The 21,589-nt window shown below is 38.3% G+C and overlaps 1 protein-coding gene across 1 annotated transcript in view; it reads left to right on the forward strand.

The window, feature by feature from the left end:
- The first annotated feature begins 248 nt into the window (after positions 1 to 248).
- Fhl5 (four and a half LIM domains 5) overlaps positions 249 to 21,589 on the forward strand; it is a 33,252-nt gene continuing 11,911 nt past the window's right edge. Inside the window, exons 1-4 of the mRNA XM_040740645.1 lie at positions 249 to 394; positions 881 to 964; positions 19,955 to 20,125; positions 20,949 to 21,123. Coding sequence (XP_040596579.1) covers positions 19,967 to 20,125; positions 20,949 to 21,123 — 334 coding nt within the window. The 5' untranslated portion in view covers positions 249 to 394; positions 881 to 964; positions 19,955 to 19,966. The remainder of the gene's footprint in view (positions 395 to 880; positions 965 to 19,954; positions 20,126 to 20,948; positions 21,124 to 21,589) is intronic.

Genomic DNA, 21,589 nt, shown 5'->3' on the forward strand with positions numbered 1-21,589 from the left:
GCCCACCTTCTAAACTGAAGGAATGGTCTCAAATGGAAATTCTAAGAACAAATACCATTTGTCATACAGGCCAGTGTGACCCACTGAGAAGTCTCATCAGTTCAAAGCCAAGCCTCTCTTCTGAGACAGCCAGCTTCTCTAGCCACTTTCATAGCTTGAGGATTTCAAAAGACCAGATGAGTTGGAGCCTAAATGAAGTCATACAGTGTGCATAATGACATAACAATTGGTGACAGAACCTAGAGACACGGGCAGAAGTCCATTCACATTACAAGTACAGAAAGCAGGTAACTATCCTGAGTTAGTTTATTCAAGTCCAACACTCAAAAGTTCTCCAATTTCCCAAGAAAGAAGTGACAGAGGAAACAAGCAACATCTCGGGTGCTCTACAAAGGTGAGAGTCCTCCTCATCTCTCCCAGACAACTCAACAGGAAAGATCTGCCTTTCAGATGTTTCCTGCCCGTAGGAGGATTCTGGTAGCCACCAGGAAACAAAACCAAAAATGGGTTGAGTAAGGAAATACAAAATACCTCCTTTCAGAGGACATTTTTTTTCAATTATGACCTTAATTGAGCTTAGTCAGTGGAAATTCTCAAGTGTGTGTGTGGCTGAATAAATGTTCTATATTTTAAACTTTGGGGTATAGCCAGATACTTCAGCTCCTAACACTGGTCAAATTTCCCTTTAAGGAGATTCAGAAGGGAAGATTTTTCTTGTGGTTTTTGAGGAGAAATTGACAAGGAGTGGTTTTTGGCTGAGGAGGAGTCTTGTGTGTGTGTCACTAGTTGGAGGAAAGAGCCTATTTTTGCTCACAAAGTTGAAAGGCTGTGGGGAGAGATGCTGAGATAATGCTGATGACCCTTTCTGTTCCTTTTGGAGTTGACATGCCTGTGACTGAGAGGAAAATTCACCACCTGTTCTTCCAGACTGTGTAGATCAAAGGAAAAAGCAGCTGAAGAAAAAGTGAGTTTTCTCCCTAATGCTTCCATTGTGTTTGTTTATGTGGCATTTTTTACAAACTTTCCAGGAAATGCTTGGAGGGTGAGGAAACAGTTGCCTGTTGGGTGGGTATATACCATGAAGCCTTAGCAACTAGAGCCGATTGGTACTTGATATTTTTTTCCTGAGTTTTACAGATTTCTCATTTTGATGACACTCATGGAGGCAACACAGTAGCAGATAGCTGGAATTACCTCTTGAGTTTGTAATTTTCTTAATACAGGGACATTTTCATTTTCATAAAAGGGGAAGAAGAGATATTCCAGGTTTTTTCTGCTTAATTTATTTCAGTGAATAATGCTAACACTGGGGATATTTTATGACTGAATTATTTATACAGAACATATCAAACAGTCTTAGCCTTTAAGAAGGGGATAATCAGAACCTTCTGTTTTCTAGGAAAATCTTACTACCCTCTAGAAGCAGCAAACAGCAAGTCCTAATCTATTCCAGAGGTTGAAGTAAAATGCCTCAATGCTCCACCCACACAAATATATGATACAGACATCTAAAGTGCTGCTCTTTGAAATGGAGATACCATTATTCTGGCAAAAAGTACTCATCTGTCTCCCCTTTTTAGTCACCCCCTCTTTGGTAACTGTTACCCATTAGAAACCAAATTCAGCATGCTAGCTTTTGGGGAGTATAGAAATGTGGGGACATAAAATGTGCAATTCTTGTCCCTACAATGAAAGACAGTATTTGAGCCACTTTGTCCACTGTCTCTGATTTACAATACCGTCATGGGTGAATCTTGGCAAATTTAGCACAAAGATGAATAGCACAGAAGATATTTCCAAGCTTATGTGTTAAGATCTATGCCTTAAACCATAAGCTAAGTGCTGAATGAGGAAGTAAATGGACATGTCCGATTTCTATTTCTATAGATTCCCATGTTGACCTAGCTGAGTGCCAGCTTTCTGCCTAAAGTAATGTCACCTCCCTGACAAGCTTTCTCTCTGCTCTAACGTGCTTGACCCCAGCAGAATTTTGAGTAAGGGCTTGTTAATTTGGATTAGGCAAGCCAAAAATATTTTCTTATTGTAATTATATTACCTGCTTATTGTACTGAAAATTAGTGTTTTATGGAACACTTTAGGGAAGCTCAGACTTTTTTTGATGGTTTTCAATATCAGAACCATGATCTTGTTAGAAGTGAAAATCAAAATCTTCACTTTATGACAATTGGAATCAGCTGTCATTTGAAGCTTGTATTTCATTACTCTTGTAAGTAACATCTACTTCTTGGGTAACCTCTGATACCGTAAAGGGGCCTTTGAAGAGAGGCACGAGGAGTAGGGAAGGGATGTTTCCCTCAAAACTACAACTGCTCTCAGAATGATCAGTTTAAGAAAGCACCTGCCTCTGAGTCAAACCACAGTGCGCTCATGCGTGACCGACGGACCCTTCTCAGAATAATGACAGTGAAACAGTGAGTGGAGTGGTGGCGCGGGTGACGCCCAGGGAAAGCAGCTAGGGATCCTGACAGGAACAACACTGGGATTCCTTCCAGAACGGCCTGATAATTTATGGATTTCGCTCCACTGCCTCTTTGATCCTGGCAACATTCTCGAACCTCACCCAGTGCAGCTAGTTACTTCCTTCTGCTTCATATTGTATTTGCATCAGTGCACTCCTGTCCAGTCAGAGACACCATGATGCAGCCCGTGACTCAACCCAGACACAGGACAGAACAACTTCCTTTCTCTTACGCCCATCTTCTTTCACTTGCCTGACATTAGTTGTTCACCTGACTCCCTGCCCCTAGCAGAAGGAATAGTTCCCGTCCTCTCCCCACCTCTCATTGAGGCCAACTTCCATTCATGAGAATTTTGCATACTGGGGATGCTAACAGTCTACAGACCTCACTGAAAGGCAAGGAGAACTCTTGGACTGCATGGGCTCACTCTCAAATAACGTGTAGCAGCATCTCTTGCTGTCATTAGCAGTAGACATAAAAACAATTTGAACATCTTAACCATTTTTTTCTGTATTATTAAACTGGCTTAAGCTAGGTGATGACTAAATGAATTAATAACAGACCAATGAACAGATAATTGTTCTGCAAAAAGAAAGATACACATCTGGTAGTTTTGTCAAAAGTGCTTGCTCTTAAAAATATTAACAATCCTATGACTGTGACATGTAATTAAGTTGGGGCTCCTATGGGGAAAGTGTTTCCATCCTAAATTTTGGTTAAATGCCTGCCAGTGTAGAACTAATAGTGATTGTAATGTGTGCAAATTCTCTTCACGTGAAGGTTAATATTTCTTTAGTAGCTATGTAGATATAACTGTCATTCGGGGAAATGTCAATGCAGCTGACACTAAGCTGTCCTGCCGCTGCTCCATTGGGACCACACATACCCACCCCACCCCTCTTTTCCACAGCCTGGACTGCAGCTGCCCTGGCCTTCGGAAAGTCGCTTTTTCCAAGTCTTTCTACTGTTCACCTCTTAAGACGTAATTCTGAATTTTACCTGCAGTTTTCTAAAAATTGTTGTGACTTCCCCGACCACCCTGTTCACATCTGAAAGCGTTTTCAAAGAGCTGCTTTTCTTTCTTCTCACACACCCTCTCAGCCACAGATACCACTCAGGCTCATTGCGTGCTGATAACAGTCACCAGGAACCTGACTGACTGAAGATAGGTTTTCCTCTGCATTTTCAGCAGAACAGGAAAGGCTGTTATTAACTAGAGCTGATGAGAGCTATGGGTGGTAACATATGGAGAGCCGTGGGCACATACAGCCAGAGTCCAGTCTAAAAGACTGATGGAGTGTTGTGTCTCTGTCCTGGTTTGGTTCCTATTTGCTATGATAAACACCGTGACCAATGCTGGCACCAACGTTGTCTAAATCGTTGGGAGTTACAATAGATAAAACTTAAAACTCCATTTTCAATATTGCTCTGCATTTACTATCATCAGTATAATGGACAAATTTTAAATGATCCAAAAAGAGTTTGCAACTGTCAGTGTTATCACCACCGTGCAGGCTATGGTTGGATTCTTTTTAATCACTAGACTAAGCACCTCATATACACATGCCACAGCCACATTATTTTAGGTGATGAGCCAGAAGTTAATGTAAAACCCACTTTTTCGTGTTTCCTTTTGAAGATAATTGCTTCATTTGTATAACTGCCAGGTGCAAAAGCTCCATGTTTATGGGTTAGGATCCTGTTACCTGGCAGTAACTACGACCCGGGGTGGGATGCAAATAAATAACAGCTTTTTTTTTCATTTTTTTTCCTATTTTCAGAAGACACATCTGTAATGAAACCCATGATTTTTAAAAAAAAAAAAAGCTTTCTGCCATGTGAAAAAAAACACAAAATAAATTATATCTATTAAGTCTATTAAGAGCCAGGAACCTGAACTATACTGAAATACTGTTGCTAAATACTATGTCAGCATAAAAAAATATGAGTGTGTTCCTCTGAACACAGTTTCTCCTGCTGTTAGAAGAGAAAAACAAAATAGAGAACAAACCAAGGACTTCAAAGGCATCTCAGCATCCAGACTTAGTGGTTCTGGGAAAGTGAGATCACAAGCATGCTCTAAGGGAATGAGAACATAAAAGGAGTGCTAAGAGGCCATGTCTCTACCATCCAGAGTCTGCCATCAAGTCCCTACGTACTTCGCTAGCCTACTCTTCCCTCTTCTCCCATTTCTCCTTCTCTCCCTCTTTGCTGTGAGAGTATGATTTTTTAAAAATATGGTATTGCATAGAATATTAATTAGCTATTAAGCTAATTTGCTGCAGAGTGGAAATTCTTTCCTGAGAAAATGATGTCACACAAGGAGCCGTGAAGTAACCATTTGTTTAAAGTGACAAAACAGTAACAAGTATAGACAGTCTTTAGCATCTAATTTAGGCTGATATTAGGAAACCCCCTCCACTTAGCTCCTCACTTAACTAAGCTTGGACCTCAATAGATCACACATGGAGAATTTGTAATGGAAAGCAAGATCTGTTTAAATGAATTTGAAGTAGCAATATGAAGCTGCTATGTTAAATATTTGCAAAATTTGATTTAGAGGTGCATTCAAATTTCCCAGATGCCCCTGCAAAGAGGTCTGAAAGCAGGGCAAATGCCTTCTTCATAACTTAGTCCCCATGTGTAACATGATGATGGTAAAACGAACTGATTTTTTACATTTTCTCACATTCCACGTTTAATACCAAGAGACTGTGCACAGATATGCATTGAAATTTAATTGAAATTTTCCAGACAGGCCATTCCTGAGGATGAAACAGAGTTGCAAAGCTATGAACTGCTCTACTGCAAAAGAAAACCCAGTGTCTCCCTGCTTTGTCATCGTACTGTCCCTTGTGTTTTCAATGTTGACTCCGTTTTTCAGCAAATTATTGATTGTCCGGAAACCAATGTAGATTATGAGCAATATCCAATGTTATAGAACTATTGTGGTAACAGATAACACAGATAACACACACATGCTTAAACTTTTCCTGCCTAATCCTACTGTATTTTTGATATGCTTTCCTCGTCAACAATTTTTATATTCTATAATTACTGGTAATTTTTAAGACAATCGGATACATCTTATCTAATTTGCTCTATTAGTATAATTTTAAAAATTCAACCTTGTAAGGCACATTATGGCTATGTTTTGGCATGTATGTATTTAGTTTTGTCAATACACATATCAGTGTCAAAATACGTGATATAATGCTGATAATGCATCGTTTTGTATAATATTGCTGTGAGCCATCACACCCCACCACCACCAATACCACTCCCACCACCCTCCCCTCCCCCACAGCCCCATGCTAGGAAAATTGTCAACTGCAATTAAAATTTGGAGGTTGTTTTGAAGGTTCGTGACTATAACAAGGAGTTTATATGGCACAAAATAAGCCCTTGCTGGTGGCCTGTCACTCTTCCCAGAGGTGCCTGAGGCTGGGACCTTGCCAGGTCTGGGAAGAGCTCTAGTTATCACAGCTTAGCCCTGTGCTGCTCAGCCCCCTGCAGACTCAGGAGGAGTCTGAAGACTTCAGTAGCCACCATTTCTGGAGAAGAATGTGAAGGTGTAAAAGGACAGTGAATCTGTAATTCGCACCTGTGCCCAGCAGCAAAATCTCTGCCAGACTTGAACAAAGGCAGAGTTTTACATCCGTGACTTAGCACATCCATCCACAGGTAGAGAAACAAGGTATCTGCACGCTTCTTGGAAATCAAACCTGCAGAAGAGCTTCAGACATGGAGGAAATAGAATGGCATCCCTCATAGAACATTCCAAAACTGGAGGCAACACAACCTATTTTGTGGGCCTTGATAAATCTGATAACGTAGGAATCCTTTACAAACTGCCACCAGTTTTATGTAAGACATTTTAAATTACCTTCTTGAGGGGGCGTTTTGTCTGGCTCCAGCCTAAAGGCTAGCCTCAAGAAGGTGTGACTTACTTATCCCGAGCTTAAGCTTCATTATAAAGGATATAGCCCATGCTGAGATATGTACAATACAAAACATACGGTTAGCATTTCTAAGATAACCATAAATAACTTTAATTAAATAGATCTCAAATCACATAATTTTTGAATTTGCTCTCATAGACGTCTCAATTGAAAATGTTAGTTTTTCTTAGAAGGACTAGAAATTATTTCTTTCATTCTTGTATTTAATGCTAAGATCTCAAGCCAGAATGATCTAGGAAATGTTATTTGGCTAGTCTCCTACAAGCTTAGAAAAGAGTATGTGATTGACTGTAAAAGCTTATATTGTTTTTTGTTGGATATCTGAAAGTTCTTCCTTGTCTTTTTTAACCTGGAGCAGTCATTTAGTGAATTATAAATTTAAAAAAACATTCTGTGGAGACTATTAAGTAAACAACATTTAAATTATCATAAAATTATTACAAACTATATTCTTCACTTGACTGAATAGCTTCCAATAATATCCATATATTAAAGAAGTAAAAACTATTTCATATATTTAAAGGCATTTATTTTTTAAAAATCATAGAAGATAATTTCTGTTTGATGTTCTATGAAATATTTTTAAAACTTTTTAAAGATTATGCTGGGTTAGGATCAACCAACTACAACATAGTGATTGGAGCCCTGACTTCTTGGAACAGGAATTATTAACTGGCCTGCTCTGAAGCAATGGCAATGACTAAGATGAATGCATTTGTCATCTTGTTTATAGTGATTCAATGCAATGAGGATTGATTTTGTTCATCACTTGCTAGTGAGCAAAATTATTTCAAAATATTGGGGAAATGAAGTGGTCAGTTAATTTTCTTTCTTGGTTATAACTGAGATCACCAATAAGTTCATGGAAAGGCCATAGCTTTTCCTTCTGATTCTGTTTCCACAAACCATGGCAACTTCCTCTGACCCACACCCAAACACTAGTCTTGGTGAGGGTTATCCAATGATTAATGTGTGGTGCAGCCATGGCCCTAGAAACAGGCTTGCTCCTTCCTCAGTAGTCTTAATTCCTACAATGCCAGATGAAACTTGTTGCTGGTCAGCTTGCATTTGTCATTGGGCTCAAGGGAAGCCATTAAGAACAGCATTGGGTGGGCAGATTGATGACTGTCCAGTGCCTCTCAAATCAGCCACCAGCTGGCTGTAGTTAGGAATACTATAAAGAAATTTCCAGCTAAAAAGAATGACCAAAAACAAAGTATTAAAGGCCTGACGTGATTAATAACTTCCTGAAATTTGAAAGATTGCTTTCAGACTATCCAAGAAGCATACAGAGATAGAGGACACTTGCTAGTATGTACTAGATTTATCCTGATAGGTTCCATCACTAGGAAGCAGGGTTGCATTGATGCCTATAGACACTGAGCTTGTGTGACACTATTAGATAAATCAGCACTTTAAATAGTTCCTTGTCTTTAACAAGGCCTGATGCTAAGATTCCCAAATAGACTTCAGAGACTAAGACAACCCAGAAACTAGTTTTGCTTTTCTAAAACATCTTTTCCAGGAATGACCAAGCCAGAACACAAGGAGTGGAAAGATAGTTTCCAATCGAACCTTCTGAAATGTTCATCATTCCTTTTGTAATGATGGATTAAAAGAAAGCTGGGACATGGGGAGTACTTGGAGATCCAGTTACCTTAAGAGCAAGATTCTTCTTGTCTAGAGAGTTACTTATACACCAAGCAATTAAAACTCAGGGGTTATATGAAGCCTATGAATTGTTAGAGTCATTTTGCTCTGAAAGAGTGAAATGTCTGAAAAATGCTATGTCCTCGCCTTCATGAGAATGATGTTTTAACTGTTTGTTAATGGCTGCCATCATAGCACTATTCCATAAATAATTTCTCTATGAAATCACACAAAGTGCCTTTTTTTCTTTGTTCAGCTCCACAAAGTAAATTAACAGATGGAAAGGTCTAGTCAGCTGCTCTGTTTCATGGGAGAGTACTTCATTGGCTCTCGAGAGAATTCATGTTTGAACTCTCCACACAAAACATTGAGCTTCCAACAATCTTGGCTTGCAAGGATTCCCTAGAGACTAATATCAAGCATTCCAGCACAATTCTCTGTTGCTTGTTTTAGATTATTTTTGATTGATGCCCCAAAGTTATGGCTTTGGTTATTTTAAGACTGTTGAGTTGTTGTTTTTCATTTCAGTAGCATTTTGAGGGGACAAAAATAGCTACTCTTTCAAAATTATGAAGGAATTCTAGCTATACACTTTCTATGAAGTGAAGCAACCTGCACCTGACTTACCATGACTTTTCTGTTTTTATATCTACTTCAGGTATGAGCATAGGCAGCCAATAGAATTCTCGTTTTCTATTTTAAAAGAATCGGGGGGTCACAAAGGTCAAATGATTACTGCAATAACAAAGTAAAAGCTTGCACTCAAGTGATATGAGAATCTTCAGCTTCTGATTTCCAGCATTCCTCTTATGTCTTTGTTGCAAGAAAAAAATCAAACAAGGAACTGCATTTAGGTTTGCCCATCCTCCAAACCATAGATAAATGTGAAAGAAAAACCTAAAAGCAGAACCTACTTACTAGTTTTTCTAAATCTGTCATGGGTTTTCACATGCATACATGTGTGTGCACACACATGCACACATATATATGATGTGTGTGGGTACAGACAAATTTGTGGAGGGCATTCTCTCCATCTTATCTTTATGTAGGTTCAGGGATCAGACAGGTCATAAAGCTTTTATTGCTAAGGCCCTAGCATAAATGTGAACTGTTCTGCTTAAGAGCACGTGTTTGTTTCTTTGCCCTGGTGTGGATGAATAATAAATTTGAAAGGTTTATTTTTCTCATGAATCTCATTTAACTCTCCTAAAATCTTGTCAAATTAAACAGCTCATCAACATTACAACACTCACTAACTATATGGAACCTGCTGGCAATCACCTTGAAATTCTGGCACAGTCATGGAGTCTCCAAAGTCAGATGTAAGACCTCATAACAGAGAAGTGAAATATAAATATTTGAAAATTGTTCACTGGAGCTCATCTATGCCCCTGAGTTTAGTGAAAAAATCTTTGAAATTTAGTAACATACTTCTGCTATTTTATTAAAATAATTTTATCAGCCAGTGTTCAAAGGATACTTGAGAAGTCTTCCTAGCCAGCCATGTAGGGACAACAGAAGAACCATGCCTGCCCTTCTAGATACTGAGGTCTTTGCCTTCTGCTCTGTGGTCTTCGTTGTTGGTACTGTGACGTATCTGCCATACAAACCATGTGCATGAATTACCAGTCATAGAATCCTCTACACTTGCGCTTTTGTCACCGCATGTCCGAGACTCCACCTCTACCAATCATTTACTCTGTTGTACTGTTCTTGTTGAGATCCTACAGTGCCTTCTGAGATGCATAGGGAACGTGAAATGCCTTGCGCTTAAGAAGCTGACAACCCAGGGAGGCACACTGGGAAAGAGAAACGAGCAAAACGTGGTGAATAGAAATGTAACTATGACCTCAGGAGAGAAATTTCTGTCCTGAGAGATTAAAAGCACTTCATAACAGAGTGGGTTTTTAATTGCACCATAATCAAGGAGGAGAATCATTAAGTTGGACAAATTAAGGACTCCTATATGTGTGTTGTTGTTTTACTTTCTTATTAGAGACACAAGGAGAGAAGTGCATCACAGAGAGTCATGTACGGAAAACATAGTTTATCTGGAGAGGAGGGAATCATGGGGGGAGAGGAGAGAGATAACGAGAAAATAATACACAGTAGTTAAGAATTTCTGTGCTGAGTGACTTTAGACTTTATAACAAAGAAAATCTTTGTAAATAAAATTTAACTTGGGAGAGAAGACACTGAGTCTGTGCTAGCTTCCTTGGCCCTGGTGGAAGGTCTTCTTGAGCTCTTTGGGGAAACTGCACTTACCAGCAAAGAGCAAGCCCATGTGCACATTTTCTGTCTTCATTCAGGGTCGTCCGTGTGTAAAGGTGCAGAGAAGACATTAGAGCACCGGAGACATCTGCCTCAGCAAGCACAGTGTGTCCTTAGTTATGCAGTGTAGATGGTTTGTGCACGTTGTAGTGAGCAGTGTACACTGTACGCTGATCAGTGAGGTCTCGGCATACTCTTGGCTGCTCATTTACACCTGCCTGCCCTTGCAGCCAGTTTTCAAAATTAAAACCCTAAATGAGAAAAGACATCAATCAAATGAAGCACAGTTTAAACTCAGAATCTTCATCTAGTCTTCTTCTCCAAGCTTCATACCCAAACCATATTTCAGACTTCTAAGAGCATTTTAATGTTATTTATACTGTTCTTATTTGAATGTTTATCCCTAAATAAATCTAAAACACATAAATTCATGAAAGACATGGAGTAGGCAATAAGAATAGTTCAGCAACAGTCCTAGAAACTATTTCGGAAAAAAAAATAAGATGAAAATTAATTCTGAAATCCCAGCAGAATCTAAAGAGTGCATTGTTTGCATCTATACACAAGTAAGCTATGAGCAACTTACAGATCATGCATTAGAGAAGAAAGCCATCTTTAAGACCATTTTCTGCACATTCTCTGCATTATGTAACCCCTGTAATTATTTTTAAACAGCATTACTACTTCCATTGTGAATAAGAAGCTATAATCAAAGCAATGAGGTTAACTTATAATTGGATATAGAATAGAGGATATATACACAATGAAATAAAATTCCTTAAAAACATAGCTGCACTGTGATATTGGTGAAATACAAAGGTTCAAGTTGATTTCAGTTCTATCACAAAAAGGCAAAGGCTCTCTTGTTTTAGAATCTTGTATCTCTGGTTTTAAAAAGTAAGAAAGCATACAAATATACATAATACTCCTTGGTTGTAGGGCACTGCATTAACTAACAGTTTGCATATGGGAATTAAGTTATTTGCACAGTTCTAGCATAGCTCAGTATTAGAGAATGGAGGGGAAGAACGGAAAGAGAGGCGAGTAGAAGGAGATAGGAGATGGTGGGAGAGAGCATATTGTTTCTCTCCATCTGTTAAAACAACGTCCCCACCAAGTACCACTAGCATGCAAACCCTTACCCAAATATGCTCCATTCATCTGGATTATCGCCACTGTCGGTATAAAGAATAAACTAGATGAAAAGTTTAGTAATTTTAATCCCTTTGATTCATCATCTGATGTCTTAAAGAAAAATAAAAATTACATATACAAAATGGAGTATATATGTAAAATACAAAAAATAGCAAATAAGCTTTATAAAGTAGAATCCACTGTGCATTCAAAGTATTTTGTCTGACTTCCCTATTCTCTTTCAATATCAAAAGTTAAACCTAAAGTGAACTCTGATGTTAAGTATTTATCACCACCATACTTGCAAAAAGTTATTTTATCATATTGTGTGTGTACATGCATTCATTTTGTGCTTGTGAGTGTGTGTGTGTGTGTAGAAATTTTCTCATGACTGGTTGGTTGGAAGTTATGTGAGTGACACAGGGTTTATGGAATCTTTTGTCACTGCCTACTTCACAGAATGTAAAGTTTGGTATTGGGGAGAATGCCCGTGCCTTATCTACTTTTATTATCATATGGTGAGGTAGCATAGGACCATGCTTATTTATTTGTTCTTTTGCCCTTCATGGACACTCAGACTGTGTCTTGATATATAGATAGTCTATTGTTCTGAACATGCATATATAACTGTTGTCATTTATCTATTAGTGCAGTAGAACATGCAGAACTCTTTCTGTAACCATGGATTAAAGTAACACTGTTTCTACATAGCATTTTGGTTCTCAGCTTTCTCCATTAAGAATTTGTTGGACTCCTTTATATGCTCAGTCTGTATTGCCAAAGTTACTGTTTTCCCTACCTTATAATCTGGCAAAAATGATACTCTGACAAGAAGGAAAACAGTGCCAATCTAATGTCATATTTTTTCACCTGGAAATTCAATTGCCCCAGGTCTGTTTGCTGAAAAGACAGTTTTGTCCCTCCTCACTCATCTTGATCAATAGACCTTTCCAACTTGTCTCATGCAACACTGTTTCTTTGGTCACATGTCCATATGTTTTGTTTCCTCTCTGAGACCCCTTATGTCCCAGGGATCTGTGTGACTAAAGACGGGTTTGTGTATTAGTGTGTTGCAGTAGCCTTACATCTGACTCTGGAAGCATTCCCATCTTGTTCTTCATTGAATGCGATGCAATTATTCCAGGCTTTGTGCTCCTATGTAGGTAATAGAACAAGTTCATACATGCCCGGCAAAATAACCCAACACTGGTTTAGTTTGATCTGCAGAGCAAGTAGAGAAAAATAGCAGGTTCAGAACAATGAATCTTCTACTCCATAGATACCTTATATCCTTCCACTTGGGTTTTCTCTGTATTCCCTCAAAGCTTTTATAACTTTCTATGTAATGGCCGCATTACACAGTGATGGAGCAGTTAGGATATTTCAAAATCACTTTTGATAATTTTACTCTGTGATGATTGCTGTTGAATGATAATAGGATAGATTTTTCACCTACACATTTTATCCATTCCAACCTGAAGACATAATAGAATACTTGATTCCCCAGTCAGATTGCCAATAAACGATACATTTGTTTCTCTCCATTCTTGCTTTTGTTGTTGTTGTTATTGCTTTTCATTTTCTTACTTTGATGCAGTCTATGACTTCTGGTGAAGCTAAATAGAAGTAACTGCCTCAGGCACTCTTTGCTAGTTTCTCTTCTCAGAGCTGTTCTCCCCAGCTCCCAGGGTTCCTTTTTATTTTCCTGGTTTCTGTTCTTCCTCCAGTTTACATACTCACACCTGAAGATCTGGAACCAAGAACCACAAGAAACGATATGTGGCCCTTTTCTTATCAAAAGAGTCCCAGTGAGATTTTTATCAAAGTGGTTTTCCCTCAAACTTTTAATCCCAACGACTATTAATTTGTTCTGTGGAACCGATGTTGTTTATTTGTGACTGCATATCAGTTAGTATCTTTCTTTCCCATTCTCTCTTTGACCTTCATTTTATTGTGGGATGACAAGGAAATGCTCATAAAAATTTTTGTGTGCGTTCAAGTCAGGTCCTGGGCACTACCAACCAAATTTCATTGTTGACGTTAGTCTTTTAAACCAAAACCCAAAGGCCAATCTCAGGAGCTGTCAGTCCTCACTGGTTTCAGGGTCATCGTAGCTGGGGAGGCTTCTGTGAGGAAGGGACTCCTCCTGAGATTGTCCCTTTTCCTAGCTTTCTGATTTCTTACTTTTTTTTGACTCTGAATTTTTCCTTTTTGCCACTTCTGCAATGCATTTAATTTTGTTTTCTGTTCTTAGAAGAACATTGCTGTGCAAGTAATTTTCCAAACTTTCAGCACTAATCACCTTTGCAATTAAAATTTAACACTGAAATCTGGTATCAAGTGATATTAAAAAAAACTGTTTGAAAGCACCTTTTGCCCTATTGAAATTTTCCTTAACTTGCACTAATTTATTCCCTTTTAATGCTCTTATTTCCTTTGTCTTCCACAACACAGTGGCCTTTTTCTGACTCTGCTTTGTTCCCGTCACACTCCACAGCCTGTTTATCCACAAGCCCTTTACCTCATCTCTTTTTCAGCACTGCAACTTTCTCTGACAGCATCATCCAATAGCTTAACGTCACCTCCCCCTGCAATTTATCCACCATCAAATGTCTCAGCTAAGACAAAAGCCACACTTGCTTTAAGGTAACACTCCACTCTAAGTGTGTAGACAGACAGTCTGATGCCTCTCATGTCCAGGGTTCCTCAAAATCAGTGCCCATGAATTTGAATTAATCCTGCCTTTCAATTAGTTTTCTTCCATGCTGATCTTCTGTGACACACGAATCCTAGAGGGAACGCAGTTGTGGAATCTCAGGATAACTCTTTCTGGTTCCTAAACTCATGCGGTTAGGTCCTACTGCATCTTGATTCACCTTCACATAGTTCGCATTATCCTCTTCTAAGATGGGCATCACTTCCAGCCTGAGCACCTCAAATGCCCCTGTCCGTCCCTGACTGCCTATGGCGTTCTCATTCATCTCCCATGCTTCTCAGAATTCCAGAGTAGATGCATGAATGTGCTAGTGTATTGCTTCTCACAGACTCTAAAAACATGGCTCCCTCTGTCCCGTTCTCCATTTTATCAGACTAAACATTTGGCAGGATACAGCACATAGCCTGTGTGTTTGATAGATTGTACCATCTATACCTGCGTAAACAAACTCCAGCCATGACTACAATAATAGAATTGATTAATGAACACATTTCTCAGAACATATCCCTGCTTGTAACAAGATACAGTTATGTAAATCATATATACGATTTATGCCACTTAGCGTACATTTCTTGTTCTTGTCTATGAATGCCTCATATGTATAAGTGTACTAGCTCTGAGTAAATGCACTGTCCCATAACTTCAAAGACAGAGAGGTTTATTCAAATACCGGGATCCAGTTTCTGAAAGGTGCAGATAAGAGTTTCTAGATCCTGCATTTCATCATCCTAGTGATCTTGGCTCCAGAAAATAGTTTCTTCACCTGACAAATGAGAAAAATTAATAATAGGCTTTGGGAGATTGCAGGGAAGTTGAAAAAATCTATATACATTTGTTAAAATAATATCCAGCTTTCAGGAAACTGGAGTATTCCATACCATTGCTAATATTTCTATTATACCAAGGGTGATACTGTTCATGTCCATTCTGCCTTATGATTCATAAGTCAGCTCCCATTCCGCATCAATTGCAGTCTCTAACTCCACCACTACTACTGCCATTCACAGCCCAAAGCTAGTTATAGCACCTGGAGAAACTGACTGTAGGCATCCGAAATATGGGTAGTGGTCATCCATAGCCCCCAACCCACTTGCCAGCGTCAAAGCATGTTATATGACACTATTGCTAGGCTCACTCCAGAAAAAGAATCTACAAAAACAAGATGACTACCAAAGTCAAAATTGATAAATCAATTAGTTTATTGGGGTTTCTTACAAGAGTATGAGCATGAGCTTTCTTACAGGAGCATAAATGACTGTAAGACAGCTGCATCAACTAAGCCGACCTCTGCATGAGCCACATTTCAGGAATGCTGGGACCCTGAAGTGCACTGCACAATTTTGCAGGCAGCTACGGGCCAGAGTGTTTCTTCCAGGCAGCTTAGATTATCTGTGTGTCTTTATTATTTGTGGGCAGAGGGGTCTAGTGAATCTGGTCCATTTCAGAGACTTCCTCGAGTGTCATAGTAATGTACTTCAGGGGTTTTAAGCAGCTCCCTTGTCGAATGGAAAGTCAACTCAAAGGAAATTGCTTTACAACACAAGAGTAGGAACAGTTCTTTCTTTTTTTGTTTGCTTGTTTTTGTCATTACACATCTACCTTCCAGTTTTCTAGTTAGCAAACACTCACTGGAAGAAGATCCAGGAAATCATTTTGGCTGACAAGTTTTTCTACATACAAGAAGAGAGCCAAGGTTGGCAAACTATAGTACACCCATTACACGCATGCATATGCAGCTTCTACGAGTAGTTTCTGAAAACTTGCTGAAAATAATTGCTCTGTTTCCTTCCTTGAGGGGATAATTTTCAGCTACCACCAGACAGTAAATCACATGAGAAATGAAAAATACTTATCTTCAGTCTCCACCCCTAGAAATTCTGATTTGGGTTAAGGAGGCACTTCAGACATTTAGAAATTTGTCACGCACAGAGCACTACTCCAACCACCGGAACATTTCATTTCTCTTCGCTGTCTCCTAACTTTATTCAGATGTTTATACAACATCCTAACCTTCTTAGTGGTTATGTGTACACTCTCTGCCAGTTTGATGTGAGTTCTGTGTGTTTTCTTATGGCCTTTACAACCCATGACTGTTTACTTTGCAAATAAAACATATTTTACTTATTTGTTGGATTCATAGATAAATGAAAGGTGTGTAAATGCCTTGTGAGCATATTAAGGACTTCAACAACAGCAGCTAGTCCTCCCTGCCCTCCTCCTTGGCATGCTCTGTCAAGTATACTTGGGGGGAAATTTCTTGGTTCTGCTCAGCAGAGTGAAAGATAAGTAGATGTGCTACTTACAACCTCAGCCTTCTCATCAGTACTTCACCATGAAATGTAACGTGACAGAAAGTTAGCCTTTGAAAAATAGCACCCAATGAAGAACATCCTCAGCCAGGGAACCCACATCCTTTTACAATCAAATTTACAATCTAAAAGAAGAATGTGGGAAAACAAAATCTTGCTTATCTTCCTGTGCTGTAAGATAATATCACCTCCCTCCTAAAGCCATCTTCTAAACCTGTAGTGGGTAATGATAAAATTAGAGCTTAAGTTTTATATCAACTGTGACTTTGGAAGCTTGACACTGGTGTTTCATTTATATACCACACATGAATAGCTGACTGTGCCTACCTACGTATGTTGAACATAACCTGTGGGACACGTCAGTAACACTGATAGATCTTCAGTTCAGCTTCCTTGTCACAAATCAGATTTAGCATTTAAAATCTTCAGAAACAAACTCTCCTGCTGTCTTTGACTAGTACTGGGAAAGAGTACCCCCCCTTCACCCTGCAGCTTTACCCATTGGACAAAGATTACAAACTGACTGGTTAGCTTATGTCTGGACACAGTTCTACCATTAATTTAAAAAATGTAGATTCCATATACAAAGAAGGGAAGAGAATACAAAATAGTGTTCAGAAAAAAATAGTGGTAATATTTCATATAGCTAGAAAAGATTCATCTTCTTTTCCAACCCCTCCACTTCACCCCATTTAGTCGGAGGTCCCAAAACTTTAAAATTTCAAGGTCTTTCTGTATGCCTAATCTTTCCCAGTAAGAATCATAAGAATCCTTCCTCAAGATTCAACAGTCTACTTGAGATCCTGTAGCAACCTCTTACATGTTTTCTCCTTCCTTATAAACTAGGAACGATTGGTTCCTTCTTTCCTTCCTTCTTTCCTTTTTTCTTTTTTATTTAAATTAGAAACAATCTTATTTTACATATCAGTCCCAGTTCCCTCTCCCTCTTGTCCTCCCATTCTCCTCACTGAACCTTCCATCTCATCCCCATCCAATCCCCAGGGAGAGTGAGGCCTTCCATGGGGGATCATCAAAGTCTGTCACATCATTTGCTTCCTTCCTACATTCCTTCCTTCCTGTGTTTCTTCCCTCCTTCCTTCCTCTCTTTCCTTACTATCTTCTTTCCTTGATTTGCAAATTTCTGGCAGCTTACCTCCCCTAAAACCTTCCTAGGAAAGTCCTTTCCCACTGGCCTCTCTATTGACTCCCTAAGAATCATGTATGATACTAATGAATGTATTCTTATAACTGTGACCCTTTAGTTTTTTAATAAAATATTTGAGCACATTTGTACATTCATAACTAAATGATAGATATCTTGAAATTAGGATTGAATTTTTTAATGTGGTTTTGCCAAGAAGAAAGGAAACAGTTTGTTACTTCAGATTATATTCACAATTCTTTGGGTTAGATTCAGACTTGGTAAGAGAAAAACTCAGTTACCACTGAGTAAATGTTCAATATAGTAGTCTCATAGATGCATAAATCGTAAGATTTTAAGATATTGGACTAATCGTTTTTTTCCTACTCAATGCTCTGACACTATTTTTTACAAAACAATGAAATGAGAGATGCCTTTATTCTTTTAAAAACTAAGGAAATATGATTCAGAGTATTTGACAGTTCTATAGAACAAAGGCTGGCATATAGTCAGGCAGGGAAGATCATGTATTCTTGTCATTATATTTAGACTTCTGACCTGGTCAACAAATGAAATACAGAAATTATAATATTGTACATAAATTGTTATTTTAAATAAACCATTGGAGTAGTATATATTTTTAAATCATTTGTCTTCATTTTTCTAAAATACTAAAGCCTCATAAAATGGAAGTCACCTGAGGGTTCCCAATTCAAGAGGGAACCCACTCTTCATGGTGGTACTGTATACATTTTAAACTTAATACATATTCACAATGAAAATGACATTTCTATACTAAGAACTTAAAAGTATTGTATTTACTGTGGAAATTAAACACTTGATCCAGTTGTAAATGTAATTTAAAATATTTTTTAACATTTCAAGGGAATCAGATATCTTTTCCTGGTATTTTCAGAAAACTTTGAACATGTTTATATTCACTAGAAATGGACATTTCTGTGAAATTAATCAAATAGGGAATTCAATGTTCCTTGCAGATAATTTTGGCCTTATTCCATTGGGAACTTTCTAGTTTGAGTTTGTATCTTTTCTGGGAAAGACCCCTGTGTTCCAGATCCTCATTCTTTCCTTACTTAGTTGTGAAGAGTGATGAGCCAAGCCAATACACACAGAATTAACGACAATGTGGATTTGCCAAGAAACTCTGCTTCAGACTTCATTACTAAAACAAGAAAAAAAAGAATATTTGAGAATAGCATTTTACATGGAGTAGATACAAACTAATGTCAATATTTCAAAGCACCATATTAATTATTTGATCTACTGTTCTTTTTAAATGAAAGAACTCTAGATTGGACAATAAGAATATATTCCAACAAATACAGGGATTGCAAATTCCAATTTTCCCAATGAAAATTAGTGCTATTGTTTTTACCTACAGCAATAATGACATGCCCACAATTTCTCTAAATTTATAAAATTATTCAAAATCTTACCTTAGCCCCAGCTTTGTATTCCTGTCAGTTTTCATTCTAATGGAGAATATTGCAGTGACTCATGCCATACACACCCTGGTTTTGCCCCGAAGCTCAAAGAATCCTATGGTTTTCTCTGAATCCCCATACCTGGAACATGGTTCAACCCAAGTCATGAAAGCCTAGCTTGTAGACTGAATCTTGCCCACAGAGGAGTTTTGTGTTTCCAGCTTGGTGGGGACATTTAAATGCAGAGTTCCAGGTGACTAAATGTAGCAGGAAACAGTTTTTACAGTCATCATTAGCTCTCACACAGGTGAGAGTGTCCCAGTCAAGAAGTACACATAGGAAGGCCTGGGATTAACATGCAAGATCCTTACTAGGAATTCAATAAAGACTTTAGAAATAAAAAATAAAAAACAGCAACTTGCTAATTACTTAACTTTGAATAAAAGAAATTGTTGTTTCTATCAAATTCTGCTTCCAGAGCTCTCTTGAGATAGTTATATATTGCCTGTTTTAGACACCCTGTCTACAGGTCATATCATTACGTTTGATGTAGCATATCCTGCACATATTCCATTCTCATTGATTTCCACATTGACACATGGTGAACAAAAGATTTTGTCTCACAACGTGGCTGCTTTTACTTTTAAGAGAAAAAAGAAGACACAAAAAATGCCAGGATAGAAGAGAAGCCTTTCGAAGCCACCATGACTTCCAGCAGCTTCCTACGTTTGTGAGATTTTGCCTAGTAATGTATAAATTTGAGCGCTTGACCCACATTTTATAAAGGACTTGCCATTTGTAATGAAACTTTGTTTTTATGTACAAGAATCATTTTCTTATCCACAGGATCAAACGGAAATGACAAGTGCTCAATTTGAATGTCAATACTGCACGGCATCCCTTCTTGGGAAGAAGTATGTACTCAAGGATGATAATCTATACTGTGTCTCCTGCTATGATCGGATCTTTTCTAACTATTGTGAACACTGCAAAGAACCAATTGAATCAGACTCTAAGGTAGGTATCACTTCAGTTGATAGTAACTGCTTATGAGCAGTGTGTGACTGCTTCAGAATGCCCCTTTTCTTTCCATGTTGAATTTTTACCCCCACTTTCTACCATGTCATCGTTTCAAGTCACAATGTGTAGTGCTGTGAAATGCATGTTTTAATCTCGCTTTATCCTTAAGACAACTCTTTTTTCTTTTAGTATATGCATGTGTGTTAGTTTTTAGGATAGGTGAAAAAAAATTAAAGAAGTTATTTCCCCAGAGTTTTACAACTCAATATTGAGTTACTTCTGGAACAACTAAGATTATACAAAAATACATAAAAGAATTTGAAAACTAAAAAAATTCAAAGCCTGTTCTTTCCAACTTAAAATTCTGCCTTGTCTCCCTTCTCCCCCAGACTGTGCCTTTCATCACAATTCATCCTCCTTTATGCTTATTATTTGCTTTCCTTCCTGCCTTTGCTTTAACTAAGTGTTGTCATTTGTTTGCTTGAAGTCTCAAGGGGTAATAAGATACTGTGATATAAAAAAACAAAAATTATTCCATGTAAAACCTTTCTTGTAGGTTATAAAAGGAAGGTAGAGAAAATCGACAAATTCCAGTAAGGTTATTTTTCAGTGACCTTGAGTAGTCAGTCAAACAAGGCCAGACTTTTGCTCTTAATTACCCCAGAGAATAGTCTTTCTATGGCTAACAGTATCAACAACTTTCCCTCAAGCTAGTGGTACAATCTCCTGGCGCTAAGCCCTGAGAATGTTCCATCTTGTCTTAGAAAATGACTTTTTTCCTTGCAAGCACATTTAATTAATTTTATTTGCTATTTCAAAGGATCTTTGTTACAAAAACCATCACTGGCATGAAGGATGCTTCAAGTGCACCAAATGCCATCACTCCTTGGTGGAAAAGCCTTTTGTTGCCAAGGATGAACGTCTGCTGTGCACCGACTGCTATTCCGATGAGTGTTCTTCCAAGTGCTTCCACTGCAAGAGAACCATCATGCCAGGTGAGATGCTGCTGCCTCTGCCCAAAGAACGTGGTCATCACTCTTTGGGAAGCACCCGTGGCGCACAACACTGGTGTGAGGAAGGCAATGTTCTTGCTTTCTTTCTCTAATTCCCAATTCATGTATTCTTCTTGGTCAAAATAAATTGCAGTGCTCTGTAATCTTGTAATTTTATTACAACACTCAATATCTTATTTTCATAAAACCTAACTCATAGAAGCATGATGAGCCAGAGATAGAACTGAAGCATAAAGTGTGCACCAGGAACACAACCGAAAATATCCTGATTTGGGCAAAATCAATGGCATTAAAAGGCATCATTCTTCATCAGACTTGGAGATAGTTCTCATTTTTTTTTTTTTTGGTTGTGAGCCTAGCCTTTAATGGCTGAGCCATCTCTCCAGCCCAGTTCATTTTTCTTTCAGTCAATCAATTCATTCGTTCACTCATTGTGTCTATTTTTTTT

Source organism: Mesocricetus auratus, unplaced genomic scaffold (assembly GCF_017639785.1).
Source record: "Mesocricetus auratus isolate SY011 unplaced genomic scaffold, BCM_Maur_2.0 Super-Scaffold_6730, whole genome shotgun sequence".
In the NCBI taxonomy this organism is placed as follows: domain Eukaryota; kingdom Metazoa; phylum Chordata; class Mammalia; order Rodentia; family Cricetidae; genus Mesocricetus; species Mesocricetus auratus.